This window comes from Staurois parvus, unplaced genomic scaffold (assembly GCF_062004578.1).
Source record: "Staurois parvus isolate SC_StPar_1 unplaced genomic scaffold, SC_StPar_1.0 ptg000662l, whole genome shotgun sequence".
Taxonomy (NCBI): domain Eukaryota; kingdom Metazoa; phylum Chordata; class Amphibia; order Anura; family Ranidae; genus Staurois; species Staurois parvus.
The window spans coordinates 1871703-1887104 of NW_028318458.1; the positions used below are offsets into that span (position 1 = coordinate 1871703).

Sequence of the window (15402 nt, forward strand, 5' to 3'; positions counted from 1 at the left end):
GAATAAGTTGCTTAGCGGTTTCCGAGGTTAGGAACGGGCATATCTTGGAGATGTTGTGGAGGTGAAGTCTACATGATTTGGACAGTGATTGGATTTGGGGCTGAAAGGACAGATGGGAGTCTAAGATTACACCTAGTACCCTGGCATGAGGGGAGGGACTGATGATTGTGTTATTGATCTTGATGCAGAAGTCAGGGGAGGGAGCACGGGATGGGGGGAATACTAAGAGCTCCATCTTGGAAAGATTGAGTTTGAGGAAGTGAAGTGACATCCATGCCGATATGTTGCTTAGTAGGTTAGTAATGCGAGAGGAGACTGAAGGGGTAGAGGGGAAGAGTTTTTCATGGTTGTGGAAACAGACATCCTGCCAAGACTAATTAGCTTTTTACAGCTGACATCCAGGCCTGGACTCTGGCGTGTGTTTTAGTTAAGATAAGAGGCTCTTTTGAAGTTTGTTAAAAGTTACAGCTACAAATGCCACAGTTTGCAAGAGGAGGGAGGGAGGAAGGTCACTGCTCATGAAAACAAGACAGCTTGCCAGGAGACAGCTTCTAATAAATGGAGAACTGTATGGGGCTACAAGTCCTGGGAGGATGATGTGTTGGAAAGAGGAAGAAAAGGGAGGGGAAGCCAAGGCTTGGGGCAATCTAAAGTGGGCAGTGAAAGGTAATGATTGGTATGTGCTTCTGAGTTAGAGATACTGCTTTTAGCCAACGTACACTGTGGTGTTGGAGCGGGACTGTGCTGCCACATTTGCTCACACACCCCTGCTGTTGGAGAGATCCAGCAAGCTGGAAGAAAGGGGCATCACTGGTTTTGTAAGCAATCATTGCTCCAGAGTTCAGAGTTGCTTCGAACACCACAGAATCCACAGAAAACACCCCTTTAATGTCCAGGGTCCTGGAGACCAGAGAATAGTAGGAAGCTTCACAACAAACTGCATAGCGGTAAGAGGCCGCTGACTAGAACCTCATTACCCTCTTCTTAAAGGAACAGCATCATCCTAACTTAGGACATAGTTTAGGGACTTACATCCTTTACTGTAGGATTGCTCCAACGCAAGACTCTGGGCCCCAACATTTAGTACAACACTGGACCAGTGGGAGGGTTTTGGAGAGACTCTAGTCCAGGACTTCTAAGCCTCTAGTTGAGGACCATCTTTGTTAGGATCTCCCCTAGATGTAGGATTCAGTTATCCAGAGGGGATTGGATCCAAACATACTTGGCCCTTGCATTCTCTTGGTTGTATTGTACACATTTGTTTTACTTTGTGACTGTTTATTGCCGTTACCATATTTTTTTGGTGGTGTTGTCTCATTGGGTGTGCATCCCAAATAAATCCCCCTTCTTCAGTCTTGGTGCATCAGAGCCTGTGGCATTGTCATCCGGAATCAGGGGACCCATACACCAGAGGCTCCTTCGAGGTAAGTGATTCTATAGGAAGGCACCCTAGTCACGTATTTCCATTTGAAGGCAACAAAGTCCTTAATTCTAGGCCTAACATTGCACTGCATCACTCCTTTTGTCAAATTGGAACCAACAATTTCACACCTTTTCTCCATGTCTAGCAGGATCAATTTATTTGTGTAAAAGATGATTTTTTCTTAGTCTGTAAAATTTTTCTACACTTTCATATTTTAAACCTGAAGTTTTCTTTTGTTTGCAGTTATTACTATACAGGATTTATATAGCGCCAACAGTTTGCACAGCGCTTTACAATATAAAAGGAGACAGTACAGTTACAATACAATTCAATACAAGAGGGTTAGGATGATTCTGCTCATGAGAGCTTATAGTCTACTAAAAGGTTCAAGATTTTTTTCTACTCTTATTTGTCATGTTTCACTAATCCTTAAAAGTGTTCAGACCTATCAGAGGCCACTTATTTGCTGGACTTACCCTTTATTATGTCACATTTCCATATAGGGTTTTAGCAGTAGCTAGTGGTTTTAGTTCTGTATAGTCATGTACCTGCTCAGACTTCCGTACATGAAGATCAGCCGTGTGAGAACATGGCAGCATATAACCTTTACCGGACTCTTTGGCTTTTAACCCTTTATGGTAAGAAAATGTTCTTCTCTTCACTTTGTGCAGCATATTACATATTTATCTCTTGGCAGAGTAAAAAAAAATGATACTGCTTTTAGTTTATTATCCTGCAAGCACGTTTCTGAAAATATAGAGAAACACATTCCAAATAGTTGCAGCTTCCTTCTATGAGTTTGTTATATATTTTTAATGAGGAAGTTTCATTATTGCTGCTACATAGGATTTAAGTGTGATAGGCATCTGCACCATGCCTAGAGCATGCAAAAGTATGCCTTTAACCCTTTTGCAGCTAGAGCCTTTTTTCCACACTCTTAAATGCACAATTTTTAGATCAAAATACACCTAAACTTCAAAATATTATATATTTTTTGAACAGAAAGGACCCATGGAACATGATCATGGTAGTTATGTTGTACAATAATAATGCAACCACATATCAGATGTATAAGTTCAGTAAAAAAAAAACACTCAAATTGATTTTATGCAATACAAAATTTTCAGTAAAATATCAAAAGTGAAACTGATTGAGTAAATAGATACTAAACATAAAAATTGTGTGTACCAGCAAAATGATGACAAACTACAATACCTCAAATTTTCCATAGCTGATGCCTCATAACCTTTACAGCTCGATATTTAAAGTTACCTGTCAATATTGCTCCTGGAATTATTTTTCTCACTCTAGCATGAATGGCGATACCTAAAACCAGCCACGATGACTTTATTATTCAGCCACATAACAAAATTGTCATATTTTCTAATATGACCCTGTAATTTTAACATTTGACCTCCAATTTCATTGTAATCTCTTCTTTTATAAAATAAATAAATGAAAGTATGTGTCCTCAATCTATATCTATATTTTCTGAATCTAGGCATGGGCCATGCAAGCATAAAATTAAAAGGATTCTATGACCAGATCAACACAACAGCCGGTAGTTCTGTACTACTGCCCACAACGTATTTTATCCACAGAGAAGATTGGAAAGCCTTCAATCCATCATTTAAGTGGCAGCATAATGGAAGTCTTATCCTGTTCTTCAGTGGAGACAATTGTTCATTGGCTTTAGAGGGATTTTTTCAGAATTGCTCAGGAAAGCCCTACAAGATGGGGGAAAGGAAAAGCGATATTTCATTCTTTCCTGAGAATGCCTCCATCATTCTTCATAATGTGCAGAAACTCGACTCTGGATGGTACAAACTAATAAGCCGGTACTCTAATAACACAGTCCTAATGACACTTTCTGTAGCTGGATATGAAACTAATGGTAAAGTATTCTCCTTCTGTAATAATTCTTTCTCAATCTTCTTTTATTTCCAGGAAAGGACGAGTAAGGGGGAAAATACGCCCCTTGGCCAATTCTTTTACACATGACACTTGGCATGGAGAGAAGGCCACTGCCATGTTCTATTGTTGTGTACATGTGGTCACCATGCTCTAAGAGTACATGTAGCAGTTTAATTGAAATTACTCATTTGTATGAACACTTGTAGCGATGAGCCAAACTACCCTTAGTTAGGTTCAGCAGGGTTCGCCAAACTTGAAAAAAATTTGAATGCTGATTCCGAAACCCCTCCGAAATCGATGGGAGCAGTATCTGTCAAATTTAAAAATGCACATTTTAGGGCTAATATGCAAAAGGGTGTAAAAAAAATTGTAATGGGGTAGGCACTGCCCCGGGGGAACATGTGTTTTATTTTCGTTTGGCCAGCAGCAGTGGTTTTTAAATACGTACAGTCCAATTCCTTTAAATAGCATAGATTGAAAGCTCGAATGAGCCGGGCCCTCTGATTCTTCTTGTACCAAATTGTACTGTAACTGTACTTCTACCTTCATTTTGTAAAGCACTGCGCAAACTGTTGGCGCCATATAAATCCTGTCTATTAATAATAATATGCCAGGGAGGGGGGTCCCAAGCCTGCTTTTGAAGAGGCGCCTCTTTTTGATGCCACAGTACTTTGCAAAGCAAAAAAAGTTTTAAAGTTACCGGCTTCCTTGTTTAAAGAAAACTGGTGTTGACTGGTGTTGTTAATCAGTGCTATCAGCCTCTGAAAAGGTTGTCTTTTTTTAAACCCCTGAGCCCAGGTCAATAACTGTGTGATTAAGCGCCATAGCAAAACCACAAGGAGTCCTCCTGTCTTTGTAAGCTCCAACTCAAAGGCAGGACCTCCTGTGATACAGAATACTCAGAGGCATCCCGAGGCAGGTGTGGGGGGTGCGGCCCGCATAGGGGGACACCGACCACACGGGGTGACATCCGACCCACTCCACAAAAAGATAAGTTGTAAAGCAAGCCGACGATGCCCGCAGGATGGATGGGATCTGCGGATTGGGGAGCATAATGGTGTAGCAATCAGGCCCCCCAGATAACTGCAAACAGAGGGTTTGAATAGAAAAAAATATTTCCAAAAAGGAATTTACACAGTAAAAAAGACCATTATGACCCCTCTGCGTGAAACCCACCATTGTATTTGCGAGCATCTCGATATTTAGGGACCTCAACCACATCTAGCCAGGTACACTGAAGAGCGTATGAGTCTTCGGAGATATATGTCCAATTAGACTGCATAAACCTTTGTAGGTACTGTCACTGAAAAAACCATAACACGTATATATTAGTATGTATTTCCTTAAGCTAGCAAGAAAAGAGAAAAATGTATAACTACTGATTCCCAAGAAAAGACAGGGAAAAGGGAAATCTTTCTAGTAGATATAGAAAAACTCACCATGAAAAAAGGGAGGAACCGCTGTAGAGTGGTCCGAAAGAGTCTGCACTGACCCACAGACACAAGGAGTATTCAAGTGTGAAAGTTGAAACTCAGTTATATAGGGACATCATTAAGAGGTTCATCAAATCCTCTGGCAGAGACTAACAGCTTACAAGGAAGCAGACAGAGGGAATAACATGGCGTCCAAATGACAAAACCATGCTGCCTCCATTGCGAGTGCTGCTGGGGACCGCCCCCTGGAACACCACTGCATCGTGCGGAGTGACGGCACGCATCGGCAGACCGCTGACACACTGAGAGAAAGCACGGCCGATGGGTGCAGAAGGTGCGGCAAAAGCCAAAACCCCACCACCACAGCGGCCACGCAAAACTACACTGACCAGGCCATAAAGGCCCGGTGGTGCAGCCCCAGCGTGCTGGGTGCCGAGATAGAGGGACCAAGGATCCGAGTTTGACTTCCACCAGACCCCCCAACCGGGGAGGCAGCCAAGACAGAGCCATCCACATCATCAATTTTATATTGTGTACACCATATACAGTATATCAAAACAATATATGTACATAAAAAAATGCATGAGATACAAGATCAAAAAATATAATAACAAGAGCCAGAAAGATCTCAAATGTGGGCACAAAACAATGAAAGGTATACATCATATATACAAGGCATTGATGCAGCACTACACCGAATTCAAAATGAAGTGTTAAACACAACAGTGTAAAAGGGCAAAAACACCTGGACAAAAGGAGGCATACAATGGAGCTTATTTTTCCATACCACCAGAAACAAAACCTTGTAGGAAAGGCCTGAAATTGCTGAAATTGAGTCATTCAAGCCATGGGGGGGGAAGTAGCCTGTAGATGGAAAATCCATCTAAGCTCCAACTACAACAACAGCTTGTTCCAGTCACCCCCCCTACAACCTGGATGTACTCGGTCGAGGATAAGAAATTACATTTTGGGAAATTGATCATTATGTACTACAAGAGCATGGTGTCCCAACGGCAATTCAGGATCACCCGTGCGAATGCTGTTGATGTGTCTATATGCTTGCTTCCAGAATTCCAACTTTGTCTTATTCACATAAAAACAGCCACATTCACAAAGAAGTAGATATATCACTCCCACAGTTCGACAGTTAGCAAAGTGTTTGGGGCTACGCAGAGCCCCATTTGGTAGTCTAGGTCAGTGTTTCTCAACCTTTTTTCAGTCAAGGTACCCTTTAAAATTATGGACAGTCCCGAGGCACCCCATTCTAAAATGTGAAAAACTATTCTAATAGTTTTATAGAACGCAGCAACATCCACACATGTAGGACACCCAACATTAGAGGTGAATTCTTGCAAAGCAAATACACATTTGCACACTGGTACTGACTAGTATTCCAGTGTTTCTCTTCCTCAGTTTTTCTCCATCACTGAGCTGATGTGACTTCCGCACTGATGGAGAGGGGCGGGGGAGAGTCAAACTAGGATGCTGTGTAGGCAACTGACATCCTCCTTATCAACTGATGACATCATTGGTTGTCAGGACGCTGGTGGCTAGAAGGTCATAATGGTGCACAATAACAGCCTGTAGCTTTGTGTAACTAAGAGGCAGGCTTGTTCCACCCACTGGCATGTATACAAGTTTTGGGTAATTTTTAGACATTTTGCCAAGGCACCCCTGAAGAAACCTCAAGGCACCCTGGTTGAGAAACGCCGGTCTAGGTTGTGCTTCTGTATACATATACTTACAATAGTTACAAGCCCCACAACAGAAAGTACCTTTCAGCATGGATCCCTAAGAGAGTCACCCTTTATCTATGCCTTCAAAGTCCCAACCAATTTTAGGGGGTCCCTTTCTTTATATTCAACTCTATATTGTGAACCTCAGCAGGCATGGACGAACATAAATGATGATCTTCAAAAACAATTTTTTTTACTAAAACATATTTTATTTTGCAGATCAAGGTTCTTACCTTAACTTTATCCTGATGACCGTTTTGGTTCCAGCTACAAAGGTTATGTTCACTGTATCATTTTTATACTTTACGGTAAGTTTAGTCTTCCGTTCCTTTAATCTATAGTTGATTCAATGAAAACCAGAATTATTTAAATAGATGCTGCACTAAGCCTGGGTTCAAACTGGATCAGACTTTGAAATAATGCGACTTCACTTGAAGTCACACTATTTCAAAGTCAGATGTCAGTGCGACTTCAGGTGCAACTTGGAAGACATCTCTGAAACTTCATGCACCGATGTTTAAGCAAGTCGCACCTGAAATCGCAAAAAGTAGTGCAGGAACTATTTTAAAATTAGAACGGTTTCATTGCCGATCATAGGGTGTGACTTGTCATGTGCTTTGACACTGTCAAATCGCATGACAAGTGGCGTAGTTGTGAACAGGGGCTAAAGGGGCATATTTCTAAAAAACAGATGGGTTTCGTCACACCTGTATGCTTAGATTCATCAGCTTTCACCACTGTTATTAGCAGGAATTACAGAAGTAGGGATGAATGCTGCTGTGTGTAAATGAGATTTGAGGCCATAGTCTTCATTGGTGCTGCAGCAAACGTAGAATTGGATGATAAAAAAAGAAAGTGAATGGTGGCGGTTCGGGGCCAGAGACGGATCCACTGGTCTTCCTTTACATGCTCAAGTGAATATGATTCCTTGCTGCACTCGATGGCTTGAAGTCCCTTCATCGTTCTCTTTTAGCCCCTTTGCTGTGGCTTTTATTCCTTTCTGTTTTGTATTCCCCCCCCTTTTTTTTTTCTTTGTTTGTTCTTCCTGCTTTGGATGCTGTTAGTGTTTGCTTATGTATAACAGACTGGTCTGTTTGTATTGACTCTTGACCCAGTGTATCACACTATGCTGTTTTTGGGGATGGCAATTTGATTTTTTATGTATCTGGACTGCACCTGGTTCGTTGTCTTTTATGGCGGCATCCACCTACTTGCCTTATTGTTTTATGTTTGTTCTGTGAAAAAGCTACCTAAATAAAGAATGTTAAAAAAAAAAAAGAAATTGATCAGAGCAGGTCTCCAAGAATTGGCATTTCGAACCCAATTGTGTTGGTGAAGCAGAGGCCTGTAGATGGAAGTTCTGCTTTAAAACATAGGAAAATTATATGAGGCCATATATTACAGATGAATCTATTGTTCCATGCATATTATTTCTCTACATTGCAAGTATAATGGCCATAACATAACAAGACGTGAAGTCCCAAATGTCCATAAGAGCCGGATCACATATATGCAAATTGGATGCGATTTGAACCTCATCCAATTTGCATGACGTGAAATATCATTGCTTTCTATTATGCCTGTTCACATACAGTATGTCCGGTGCAGCTGGAGTGCAGATTCAGTGGGAATTAAAAAAGGAGTCCTGTCAGTTTTCTGAGCAGTGCGGTCCGGTTCAGTTGCAAATTCAGGCTCATTGAGGTCTATGGGAACGCTTCTGAATTGCACATGGCATCAGTTTTTGAACACAATTTCAGCACAGTTTTCACTCTTCGAATCCTGTCCTGAACAACTGCTTTGTAATTTGCTGTGAAAACGGACCTTTAAAACCGTACTGCACATGTGTGAATCCAAAACAGTAACAGCAGCAAATTGATGGACACAGATGATTTGGTGAAGTCACAAATTAAAGCGATTTGTTGGGACACAAAATACATGTTTGAGAAGCCTTTCTGTATCTCATGGGATGCATTCTAGTGCTGAATAGGCTGTACCTCCCCCTTGCAGTGAAGCGGAGTTACAGGTGAAACTCAAAACATTAGAATGTCGTGCAAAAGTTAATTTATTTCAGTAATGCAACTTAAAAGGTGAAACTAATATATGAGATAGACTCATTACATGCAAAGCAAGATAGTTCAAGCCGTGATTTGTCATCATTGTCATGATTATGGCTTACAGCTCATGAAAACCCCAAATCCACAATCTCAGAAAATTAGAATATTGTGAAAGGTGCAATATTCTCGGCTCAAAGTGTCCCACTCTAATCAGCTAATTAAGCCATAACACCTGCAAAGGGTTCCTGAGCCTTTAAATGGTCTCTCAGTCTGGTTCAGTAGGAATCACAATCATGGGAAAGACTGCTGACCTGACAGTTGTGCAGAAAACCATCATTGACACCCTCCATAAGGAGGGAAAGCCTCAAAAAGGTAATTGCAAAAGAAGTTGGATGTTCCCAAAGTGCTGTATCAAAGCACATTAATCGAAAATTATGTGGAAGGGAAAAGTGTGGAAGCAAAAGGTGCACAAGCAGCAGGGATGACCGCAGCCTGCAGAGGATTGTCAGGAAAAGGCCATTCAAAAGTGTTGGGGACTTTCATAAGGAGTGGACTGAGGCTGGAGTCAGTGCATCAAGAGCCACCACATACAGACGGATCCTGGACATGGGTTTCAAATGTTGTATTCCTCTTGTCAAGCCGCTCCTGAACAACAACGTCAGAAATGTCTTACTGGGCCTAAAGAAAAACAGACCTGGTCTGTTGCTCAGTGGTCCAAAGTCCTTTTTTCTGATGAGAGCAACTTTTGCATCTCATTTGGAAACCAAGGACCCAGAGTATGAAGGAAGAATGGAGAGGCGCACACTGCGAGATGCTTGAAGTCCAGTGTGAAGTTTCCACAGTCTGTGTTGATTTGGGGAGCCATGCCATTTGCTGGTGTTGGTCCACTGTGCTTCATTAAGTCCAGGGTCAAAGCAGCCGTCTACCAGGAGATTTTGGAGCACTTCATGCTTCCTTCCACAGAAGAGCTTTATGGGGATGCTGACTTCATTTTCCAGCAGGACTTGGCACCTGCCCACACTGCCAAAAGCACCAAAACCTGGTTCAATGACCGTGGGATTACTGTGCTTGATTGGTCAGCAAACTCGCCTGACCTGAACCCCATAGAGAATCTATGGGGCATTGTCAAGAGAAAGATGAGAGACTGAACAATGCAGAAGAGCTGAAGGCCGCTATTGAAGCATCTTGGTCTTCCATAACACCTCAGCAGTGCCACAGCCTGATAGCTTCCATGCCACGCCGCATTGAGGCAGTAATTGCTGCAAAAGGGGCCCAAACCAAGTACTGAGTACATATGCATGCTTATACTTTTCAGAGGTCCGATATTGTTCTATGTACAATCCTTGTTTTATTGATTGCATGTAATATTCTAATTTTCTGAGATTGTGGATTTGGGGTTTTCATGAGCTGTAAGCCATAATCATCACAATGATGACAAATCACGGCTTGAACTATCTTGCTTTGCATGTAATGAGTCTATCTCATATATTAGTTTCACCTTTCAAGTTGCATTACTGAAATAAATGAACTTTTGCACGATATTCTAATTTTTCGAGTTTCACCTGTACTTCAGTTTTCTATCCATGAACTATCATGCAGCCCAGAAGTCAGAGAATGGTAGTTTTAAAGGATAACTGATGAGATTCCAGAGGATTCATGGAGGATCCAGAGTAGTGATCCTAAAAGTGTTTTGGCCCTTTGCAGGTCGAGGCAAGGAGGTGAGCGTGCATTTCAGCCATATGTGGATTCCTTCTTGTCATCCTATACACCTCTCACCCACCTTCTCGGGTGTTTGTTCTATCTGATTATATGGTGGTTTTACACCACTTTGGACATTTATTCATTTGCCTATTAGTTTTTATACGCATTTTCAGCGACATGCATTTTTCCTAGTGACTGTTTATATATTCACGTCATGTGACAAATTTTACGCACCATCACACATGTGGTTATGTGTGTGTTATCTCTTGACACTGTTTGATGTTTAGATATTTAAGTTGTTTTTTTGAGGGGGAGTTTTTTTGCATGTGATTACATGCGATATTCCTTGTTTATCCCAGTTTGAACACTCCTGATGCCTTAGTCCCATTTGCACTGTTTGGATGATTGACCATCACTTAGAGATCCAATTAGGATCAGTTTGGGCACACTTGATGCACTAGTCCCTTTTGGACTATTTTGGATATTCTTCACCACTTATAGATCCTATTAGGATCAATTCACACACTTTATTGTGTGAGTATTGTTGACACTTCCTTTATATTTATATCTATATTTTACATTATTAATTGTTCACCAATTTAATCCCTGGGAGATCATACTTCACATTTAGACCTCAGGATATAGGCAGCACCTGTGAGGTTTGGTCACATTGCTCATTTTGTTTTATTTATTGTTTATTCTTATTTATGTTTATATAAGGTATATTTATATATTTTCCACTTTTATTTGTGTGCTTCACATATGTACGTTTGGTATTAGCGCTACATCATATTTTGTGTTATTAGCTTTAAAGGATAAATTCACTTTTACAAAAAAAAATGTACATTTTTTGCAAGTTTAAAAAAATATGCATTTATTTATTTATGTTAGGCATTGCACCCACAGTGCACCAATCATCAGTACCTATGATACGTCCAGGTAGATACACAATTAAAGGAAGCATCAATGAACTACCAAAAGCAATCAACAGTGCTCTGCCAGGCTGGCAATACACTACACAATTTTCTGTCCAATGTCTGCCCAATTTTCTCTAGATTTACCTTCAACTATGTAGTGCAAGGGCCTGCCTAATTGGATACAGTTGAAAGCAGGGGCGGACTGACAACTCATGGGGCCCCCGGACAATAGGGGATCATGGGGCCCCTGTGTCCTTGCCCAAACTCAAAAAAGCCTATGAAAAAGGTATAAGGGGCATCTCATGGGGCTCCCTACTGACCCCGGGCCCTCGGGCAGTGCCTGAGTTTCCAAATGGTCAGTCCACCCCTGGTTGAAAGTGTTGTTTAGGTTTGACCTCCTATTATATGGTTTTTTGGTAAATCTAAAGCAAAAATCTCATGAAAATTGTATAATGTATGGCCAGCCTTAGTTCCTTGAGAACTACAAGCCAGCAGCCACAAAGGCGTTTTCCCATTCACAGAATACTGTGAAGGAATGACACAGCCGGGCGGGCGGAGCCCTGCATGACCGCGTTTTATTTTAGCTTGGGACAGCTAGCAGGGGGATGGGGCGGTACATTTGTAACATGTTATATGTCACACCCTGAATATGGGTGTAACATGTTACAAAAGGTGAACCTATCCTTTAGTTGGAGGATTCTCTTGCAAGTTCTATGCATGATGACGAATTAATAGCATAATTAATAGTATAATTCCTGCAAAAATAAACAAAGGTGTTTGTACTTTTCTTCACAGTGGAGAAAAAAATGACAAAATTAAATAAAAAGAATCCTGACTGTGATCATGTGTTGTGAGTATACTTTGAACATAATGTAAACTTTGTATCATTGTAAATATATATTTTTTCCTACTAACATATCAATAAAAAGGTTATCTCTTTTTTTATACAGCCATATCTTATGAAATGATTACAGGTACTTATGAAATAAAAAGTAGCCAGTCTATGCTCATCCACTATTCAATCATTAGTCTGATCCAGGTCCCAAACCTAGATCAGCTTTGCTTGTAATGTCTGGTCCATTAAGACACCAAAGAAATATTTTTGTCGCCAAATGCTGAAAGTCAAAATATTTGCCTGGATGCAATAGACCACTTACAACCTTTGGAAAAATACATACAATTGGGATCTATCACTCAACCCCAACTGCCAGTCACATTTGTGGGAAAATATTCATAGGAAATGCTTTGGTGGTCAATGTGATGCCCCCTACACAGAGTACACAGCTAGCTAGAACTGCATAGCTTAGTCTGTACAACATTCAGGGCCTAGCCACATCATGGAATTATAGCTAAAATGTGCAAGTTACTTCAAAGCATGGTAGAGCCACACTTCTATTTAAAGATATATTGAACCCTAACTGCTTAAAGGCTAACTCCACCTATTGCCATATTTAGGATGTAACATGGTGCGAATGTGACCTCCTTCATCTTCGCCCCATACCAAGCTCGTAGTCTATTGACACTTCCACCTGCTCCCAACTGGTATGGAGAGTCTGCAGGAGCCTGGAATTGCACCCACGATTCACTGCTTGCTGGTGAACAGATTCTTATGGAAAAATGTATATACTAAAGGAAAAAATGACTGCCAATCACTTAGCAAATAAGGGTTCACTTTAAATACCCCCAATCATGTGCAATGAAATAAATAAAAAATAAAATTAATAAAAAAACCAACAGGATTTTTGCTTGCATGTAATTGGATGATTGAAGTGAACACTTGTTCATCTTATTAACTAAGCCCAGTGAATATTTGCTTTGCTTAGTGAACTCCATGCGCCAGTAAATGGAACATGGAAGTTTATACAGTCAAGTCCATAAATATTGGGACATCGACACAATTCTAACATTTTTGGCTCTATACACCACAATGGATTTGAAATGAAATGAACTGTCAGCTTTAATTTGAGGGTATTTACATCCAAATCAGGTGAACGTTGTAGGAATTACAACAGTTTGCATATGTGCCTCCCACTTGTTAAGGGACCAAAAGTAATGGGACAATTGGCTTCTCAGCTGTTCCATGGCCAGGTGTGTGTTATTCCCTCATTATCCCAATTACAATGAGCAGATAATAGGTCCAGAGCTCATTTCAAGTGTGCTATTTGCATTTGGAATCTGTTGCTGTCAACTCTCAAGATGAGATCCAAAGAGCTGTAACTATTAGTGAAGCAAGCCATCATTAGGCTGAAAAAACAAACCCATCAGAAAGATAGCAAAAACATTAGGCGTGGCCAAAACAACAGTGAATACAGAGGGTTCACCACAAGATGTAAACCATTGGTGAGCCTCAAAAACAGGAAGGCCAGATTAGAGTTTGCCAAACCACATCTAAAAAAGCCTTCACAGTTCTGGAACAACATCCTATGGACAGATGAGACCGAGATCAACTTGTACCAGAGTGATGGGAAGAGAAGAGTATGGAGAAGGAAAGGAACTGCTCATGATCCTAAGCATACCACCTCATCAGTGAAGCATGGTGGTGGTAGTGTCATGGCGTGGGCATGTATGGCTGCCAATGGAACTGGTTCTCTTGTATTTATTGATGATGTGACTGCTGACAAAAGCAGCAGGATGAATTCTGAAGTGTTTCGGGCAATATTATCTGCTCATATTCAGCCAAATGCTTCAGAACTCATTGGACGCCGCTTCACAGTGCAGATGGACAATGACCCAAAGCAGACTGCAAAAGCAACCAAAGAGTTTTTTAAGGGAAAGAGGTGGAATGTTATGCAATGGCCAAGACAATCACCTGACCTGAATCCGATTGAGCATGCATTTCACTTGCTGAAGACAAAACTGAAGGGAAAATGCCCCAAGAACAAGCAAGAACTGAAGACAGTTGCAGTAAAGGCCTGGCAGAGCATCACCAGGGATGAAACCCAGTGTCTGGTGATGTCTATGCGTTCCAGACTTCAGGCTGTAATTGACTGCAAAGGATTTGCAACCACGTATTAAAAAGTGAAAGTTTGATTTATGATTATTATTCTGTCCCATTACTTTTGGTCCCTTAACAAGTGGGAGGCACATATGCAAACTGTTGTAATTCCTACACCATTCACCTAATTTGGATGTAAATACCCTCAAATTAAAGCTGACAGTCTGCAATTAAAGCACATCTTGTTCGTTTCATTTCAAATCCATTGTGGTAGTTTATAGAGCCAAAAATGTTAGAATTGTGTCAATGTCCCAATATTTATGGACCCGACTGTATTTCTGTGGATAAGGGGGCTTCATACATGTATGTGAAAGGTTCCTGCTGATGGAACAAGGTCAGCAAGTCACCAATATACTGTACCTGGTAAAGCAGGCCTCCCATGGCAAATGGTAGGCCCCTTTTTTTGCCAGCTCCCTACCCCCAACACAAATGGCTTGAAAAAGTTATATGTAAACACACACACAAAAAATACTTGGTCCCAGTCCTCCAATGCTTCCAGGAGGAACAGAGCTAGGAGATCAAGATCGCATGAAGTCCATAGCAAGGAGATCAAGATCCCATGAAGTCCATGGCAAGGAGATCAAGATGCCCCTAGCAAAAGTAAATTCTCCCAGGATTTCAAGCTCCCAGCTTTGTTGAAAGGCACCTCCCAGAAGTAGGGGCGTATCTGCCACGAGGCAAACAAGGCACCTGCCTTGGGCGGCATTTTTCAGGGAGGCGGCACCACCCCCAGGCAAAAAGGACAGTGCCATCTACAAAGGGCTGTACTCGGGCGGGGAGGCTTGTGTGTGCTCAGGCAGGGGTGGCTCATCTGTGTTCGAGCGGGCTCGTGTGTGCTCGGGTAGGCGATGGCCGGGCTCGTGAGTGCTCAGGCGGGGGGGGGGGGGGTGGCTCAGCTGCAGGGGCGCTGCCCTATGTTGTCACTGTCAGCACTACTGGACATGGGAAAAGCAGGTAATTGGTTGCTAGGACATCGGGGGTCCTAAAAACCAATCAGGTGCTTGCCCCACCCCAGACCACGACATTCAGGAGAGGAGGAGGGCAGCAGGGACAGGACTTCTTCCAGCTCGTGTACCTGCCCAGAGGAATGAATGGAATGGACCCTGAGGTAAGGGCGTTGGGCGGATCCTGATGTAAGGGCAGGGGGAACTTTGGGGACCAAATTAAAGAGAATAGACTCTAGGGGACCCTGATGTAAGGTGGGGGACTCTGAAGACGATGATTTACAG

The 15402-nt window shown here is 41.8% G+C and overlaps 1 protein-coding gene across 1 annotated transcript; it reads left to right on the forward strand.

The window, feature by feature from the left end:
- The first annotated feature begins 1986 nt into the window (after positions 1-1986).
- Positions 1987-12131, forward strand: LOC149448701 (uncharacterized). Its single transcript, XM_089651744.1, has 4 exons — positions 1987-2061; positions 2925-3317; positions 6726-6814; positions 11974-12131. The coding sequence occupies exons 1-4, from the start codon at positions 2013-2015 to the stop codon at positions 11986-11988; spliced, it is 546 nt and encodes a 181-aa protein (XP_089507870.1). The 5' UTR covers positions 1987-2012; the 3' UTR covers positions 11989-12131.
- The last annotated feature ends 3271 nt before the right edge of the window (positions 12132-15402 follow it).